General features: G+C 33.2%; 1 protein-coding gene across 1 annotated transcript; it reads right to left on the bottom strand.

Annotated features, from left to right (window-relative positions):
• LOC109332093 (SH3 domain-containing protein 1) lies at window positions 1-5,251 on the bottom strand. Its single transcript, XM_019566913.1, has 11 exons — window positions 4,956-5,251; window positions 4,847-4,924; window positions 3,964-4,077; window positions 3,813-3,882; window positions 3,587-3,735; window positions 2,891-2,992; window positions 2,612-2,812; window positions 2,169-2,231; window positions 1,864-2,007; window positions 986-1,060; window positions 1-528 (listed from the first exon to the last, which is right to left on the bottom strand). Exons 2-11 carry the CDS (start codon window positions 4,904-4,906, stop codon window positions 418-420), a joined length of 1,089 nt encoding a protein of 362 aa, XP_019422458.1. The 5' UTR covers window positions 4,907-4,924; window positions 4,956-5,251; the 3' UTR covers window positions 1-417.

Genomic DNA, 6,066 nt, shown 5'->3' with positions numbered 1-6,066 from the left:
AAGATAAAAATTACTTTTTCCATAATGATACAAATTTCAAGATTTCCAAATTACACCCAATGTTTCTTGACATATTTTCATGTAGAAATGTAGAATTACAAACCACCCTATAGAATATGGACTAAGGAAAGTTCACGTGTATCAACCATACTCTGATTACATCTGGAAAACTAAGTATCTTACAATAACCCACAGGGGCCTAAGCAAATGTCATAGATTGATTTACATATTGAAATTGCTATTTTTTCCTAATATAATTTATGCTCACGTATACAACATACTGCACAGATGACAGAACCACCCAAAAAATAATTGCTAACACGTGCTATGGCTTTTAAAATAGACCAATTCCATGGTAACAAAATTATACAATTTTTGCCTTACTTGATCAAAGGCGATGTTGGCATCATGCCGACGTTATTCAACAATCTTGCTGGCCGGTATTAAGTCCTGCTGCTGTACGTATGCGGAGGGAAACCATCCGGCATTGCCCTTACATTCTCCTTCAGACCATCCATTGGGACCAACCTAGAAATGCAACCAAAAAGAAAATAGGAATATTGATTAAATAGGTGATAGGCTTATATCATTGAAAACAAAGTTCATAACTTCTTTTAATTACTAAATCGACAGTGCTACTAGCAGAAATAATGCACACTCACTTTACACATAAGAATATGATCGGGAGTAATGACGCCGATGTCATGTTATTAAGATAAAGATTAAGCGATGAATGAGTTCTATGTTAAAATTATCTCTTTCTAATCTTCAAATCAGACAATGGATATAATAGTAGGTGAAGGAATGAAAACCAAATCAGAGGAAAAAGATACATGACTTTTAGGACCCCAACCAACAACCCACAATTATAAGCATAAAAATGATCATCTTTACTTATAAAAACAAAACTTAAGCTTGAAGAGGAGCAGGTTTATCTGGAGGAACTGATACAGCATAAATAGCTGAGAAGTCATTAAAGAAATACCTGACGAACTACAACATAATCGTCAACCGATAGATTTAACTCCCCGTCAGCTTGAGCATCAAATGGATGAATGACCTACAAGACCAATGATGGTTTATCCTTAATCAGTCTAGCATATATGATGGTATACATAATCTAAATGAAAGCATGCACTGCACCAAGTTATAATAAATTTTGGGTTATTTTAAAGGACAAGAGTTGGATTTTTATGGCACAAAGGTTTGCCAATGTTCTGTGTGTTAATGCAATGAACTTCTAATAACATTACTACACATTATATTTTCTTCAGCCTCTTCATCCTAAAAATGTATGATAGATACATAAAACTGGAAACTCTACTGGAGAAACCATATGCTTCATGGGTTAAAGTGGTTGCATAAATATAATATATCAAATGTCAACAAAGACAAATATAGAGAGAGAAAACTCGAAATTAAAAATCAATAAAACATAGAAGATCATTTGCAACAAACAAAATTATCACTATAAGCTTCATCTTGAACAACAGTCCACTGCAAGAATGTGATCTGGTATTGTATGCTCTAAAGACAGATTTATTCATTTATGGCTTAATTGGTATTTTCGTCCTTTATCTTATATTCAAGTTTCATTTTGGTTCCTTATGTTTTAAAGGATTTTTATTAGTCATCTATTTATTTAAGAAGACTTAATTTGGTCCTTTAATTAATACACGATTAATTCTGATCCTTTATTCTTTTTAAAAGTTTCAATTTGGTAGACATTATATTTTAGATCAGATTGAAACTTTTTAAAAGATAAAGGAGCAAACAAATGGTTTAAAGACCAAAATGAAACTCGAATATGAAATAAAGAACCAAAATACCAATCAAGCCTTCATTTATTTATACATGACTTACCTTTGCAAAAAAGTATGTCCCCGTTTGACTGGTATGTTTATGATCAAAATCGTTTAAGTTAGAATTATCATCCTCAGTTTGCTTATATTCATCTCTAGGCAGCGGATATGATGAAGATTCTTGTGGGTGTTTCTCCTCGGTCATCTAACTCCAATAACATCGAAAATAAGGTATGTGTTAGTGTTACAACTTTGATCATTACCGGAAAAAGAATATTATCATGCCAGAAGCTAATACATAGCATAAACACAAACTAGTAATTAATTTTCACATTGAAGGAAGGGTCGAGCTACATGGTGGCTAACCTCGGTGTATATTTTCTCAAGGATAACAAGGGCATGCCTATGATAAGCTCTCTCAGCATCCACCTACCAAGAAAGGGAACCAATGAAAAACGAAAGATAATGCTTAGGGAAGAAAAATAGATAAAAGCAATTTTATCCACTAAAGTTCTACAGCCTAATGGAAGAATTGACTGTGAACAGAATGTTATATGTAAAAGCGTATGAATCTTCTTTTCTTCTTAATTTTCATATAGGAAGCAACACAAATTTTGGTAAATGTAAGAGCATCTCTTCCTGTATGAAAAACAAATGCTGCCGTCTTCAAATTTCAAATGAATAATTAAAAGGCTAGCGTTATACTAGTACTGTAATATGAGCTATGATGTTTAGCACCAGTCAGGTACATAAGGTCAAATCAGCAATTACAGGGCACGGAAGTACTTCCAAATAAAATTAAGAAATACCATTTTACAAAGGCTCTGAAAAGTTATCTGTTGCTGCTGCTCTTCAACTGACACCATAGCAGCAGTCGCTTCTCTACCAAGTGCCACTAAGGCAGATTTAAGCTCTTTCAACCTTGTTTCTGCATTTTGAAGCCTCACGGAACTCTCTGCAGAAACAGAAGAATCCCTCAACTTTGATCGACGCCTCAAAACATCAGCAGCCTGATGAGAAGATATCCAGGATAAATACCATGGATTGGACAGAACCATATGCATACCGTTTTGGAAGTCTATTATTACCTGAGCTTCTACTTCGTGACGAAGTTTCTCATAGCGCTGAGTGAGGTGGCGTGCATCCTCTAAAGGAGCTCCGGTTATTTGTGCTCTCAGTGGCTCAGAGATCTATACACACAACCTGAAGCATAATTAGGAGTATAAAAAAGAATTGGGGGGAGTGTTAACAAAAATAAGTAACTGAAAGTTTCCAGGCTTTTTTCTTGATAGAATGATAGCTTGTCCTCATTCACCCAAATAAAAAGAATAATAATACCATGTCCCCAAGATATTATTTTAGGGGAAATAATTGCTTATTTTTTAAAAGCTATCTCGTGGAGCTTCTGTTGATCTAAACACAGACTTAAAAGACTCGACATATGAAATACAAGTTAAGGTAAAAGACAAAAAATCTTCTAATGAAATAAACAGTCCAAAAGAACTAGGACTTCACAAAAGTAGCAAGTGAAAGTGAATAAACTATGTATTCTTATTTATTTCTAATCAATAAACTAATATCCTGGTATAAGTAGCACATGAATGTTTGAATTTATTCCAGAAAGGCTACCAGTAAATCAGCAAGCAAAACGTTCAGCTAAATACCACCAATTTGAACATACTAATATATCATAAGAGGCTAAGCGCTACTATAAGTCTGTATTTCGCAAAATGAACTCTTAAAGACTATAATTGAGAGTAAGAAGAACTGTCCCAAAAAATCACCTGATGACCTATGATCCCAAGCAATGTCTCCCTCTCATTTTCCAATATCTCGTACGAGTTACCCAGTTGAACAGAAGCACTTGCAAGGGGAAAGCCACTACCTTGATTCTCAGTCCCGTAATTACAACAGTCTCTACCCAACTTCCTAACTAAAGTAGATATTATAAAATATCAATAACCATCTGAGGCAGAAACCAAATTAATAGAGAAGCAAAAGCAAAGTCACCTATTTCCATCTGCTTGGAACTAACAGAGATGAAACCTTCGATACCACGAACAATATGCCGTTGAAAATGCTGTAAGCAATACATTGGTTAAAATTTTGGCCAAACATAAGCATCCTAGACTTATTTGATACCAGCATATAAATATGGCACCTTAGCTGCCTTTGTAGAAGTGTACAACTTTTGAAGTTGCTGGTGACATTCAAGTTCAGAATCATCGGCCATAAGTGGTTCATTGCCAATTTGGCCCAATTGTCTAAGTATAGCCTGCGAAAACACAAAAGAAAGAGCATTATAAAGGGGTTTTCTATTCCCACTCCAAATTGGCTATCGACACTTCCTACTAACTAATCATACTTTCAGTTTTTATTGTTAGAATCTCCTTCGTTTGCGCTAATATTGTTTGGTATATTTGTTTTTATTAAAACGGCTTGATTACTATTTGTTGGCCTTGAGTGTCAGCCTGATAGTGAGCTTGCTGGATTATAGTGTAGATTCTAGTTGGCCTAATATCCATGATAAATGGTTACCAGTGCTTTAACAAGAGTACCCCTTAGACTGTGCATCGCAATGTGACATTTGTTATGGTAAGTAGTTCAAGTGGAAGACAGGTCCTAACGTATACGCTTGTGTATCACTTCTCAATTACATCACATTTGTCAATATGTCTTCAATAGGTACACAATTTAAATTAATAATCTTCGGTATTCTAAATCCTAGTATAGATCTTATGAGATCTAACATTTATTTTGAAAAACTACCATTATAATGAAGAATGTAAAGAGGCAGAACAGCTAATACCTAAAAACACAGTAGAGGGGAAAGTTAAATACGATTCTACACTTTTTGTTTAAGGATGCCACTCCACTCCATCAGTTCAATATAAATGAGCCTTTTGATATTATATTGTTATTATGATTAAGTATTAACAATAATTCATGGTACAGAACCGTGTAACCTAAATAGTAAATAGTAGGAAGCAATTGATAAAGCTTAAACATGCATGATAGAGAAAATAAGAAGTAGGAATTATGACCTGTTGTTGCTTCGCAACTTGCTCTCTTAATTTGCTAGCTTGCTTCCGTATAGCATCCATTCTTCTTCTTCTTCTTCTTCTTCTTCTTCTTCTTCTTCTTCTTTCTTCTCTTTTACTAAAAAAAATGAAAATAAAGTAACTTCCCTATTGATGATAAATGATGAAAGAAACTAACTTTGTTTTTGGGATTTCAATGGGTAAAAAAGTAGAGAAAACAAAGGCATGGATGAATGTGTGCAGAGAGAAAGGGGTAAGAAAATGGAATAGTAAGAAGAGAAAAAGTTGATGATAGAATTATTAAGGAATGTTATGAAAGTGAAAATGAAAAGTAGAGAGAGAAAGAGAGTTTTGGGGTTGACGGGGTTAGTGTACTTATGAGACTTCCACCAGACACGCGCTTCAATTACGGACATAACTCACTAAACTGTTTAATGTTAAACTGTTATGTTTAAACTTTAAAACATGGATCTTCTGTGAAGTTATTATTGTGCTCGTTGTAAAAAAACACCCTGTGGGGGAGTACATCTGCTATCCCACAAGTCGTGTTACTACATGTGCTATTAGTCTGTCATTGGTTGAAAAAATCTATTTAAGTTAAAAAATTAATAGTTAATTATTTTCTAGACCAATCACAGTTAATGGCACATGCAGTGACACAACTTGTAGAACAGCAGATGTGTACCCGTAGGTACCATAATTCAACAGCTAGTTTATTTATTAAATGTATATTATATTATATTAATGTTTGAAAATATGTTTTTTTAGCATTGACTACATTTTAGATCTATTTACTCAAAGAGTAAGTTTTTTAAATTTATTTCTCATCCTAACCATTAATTATAGGAAAATCTAATGATTTAAATTATTGAGTATATCTAAATCATTAGATATCCATATAATTGATAGCTAGAATGATTTAAATTATTGAGTATACCTATAAACATTGTATTCAATCATCCTTAACATATTTTGATACTTTCTTTGTTAAATTTTAAAGGCAAAACAAAAACTGATTCAATTCTACAATAAACTAATGCTTTAGAAATGTGTACGCACATTTAATATTTGCAAATGTTTAAAAAAATATTTGAGGAAAAGATAGCAGAAGACTTATCCTGAAAACTACCGTTTTGAAGTATCCAAAAATGTTGAACTTGATTTTTCAATGTTGAACTTGATTTTTCAATGTTGAATTCTTTATTTATATTTCGTAAACAATA

Source organism: Lupinus angustifolius, chromosome LG18, assembly GCF_001865875.1.
Source record: "Lupinus angustifolius cultivar Tanjil chromosome LG18, LupAngTanjil_v1.0, whole genome shotgun sequence".
NCBI classification, from domain to species: Eukaryota; Viridiplantae; Streptophyta; class Magnoliopsida; order Fabales; family Fabaceae; genus Lupinus; species Lupinus angustifolius.
The sequence above is the reverse complement of the archived record's forward strand: the minus strand, read 5'-3'. Positions and strand labels throughout refer to the sequence as shown.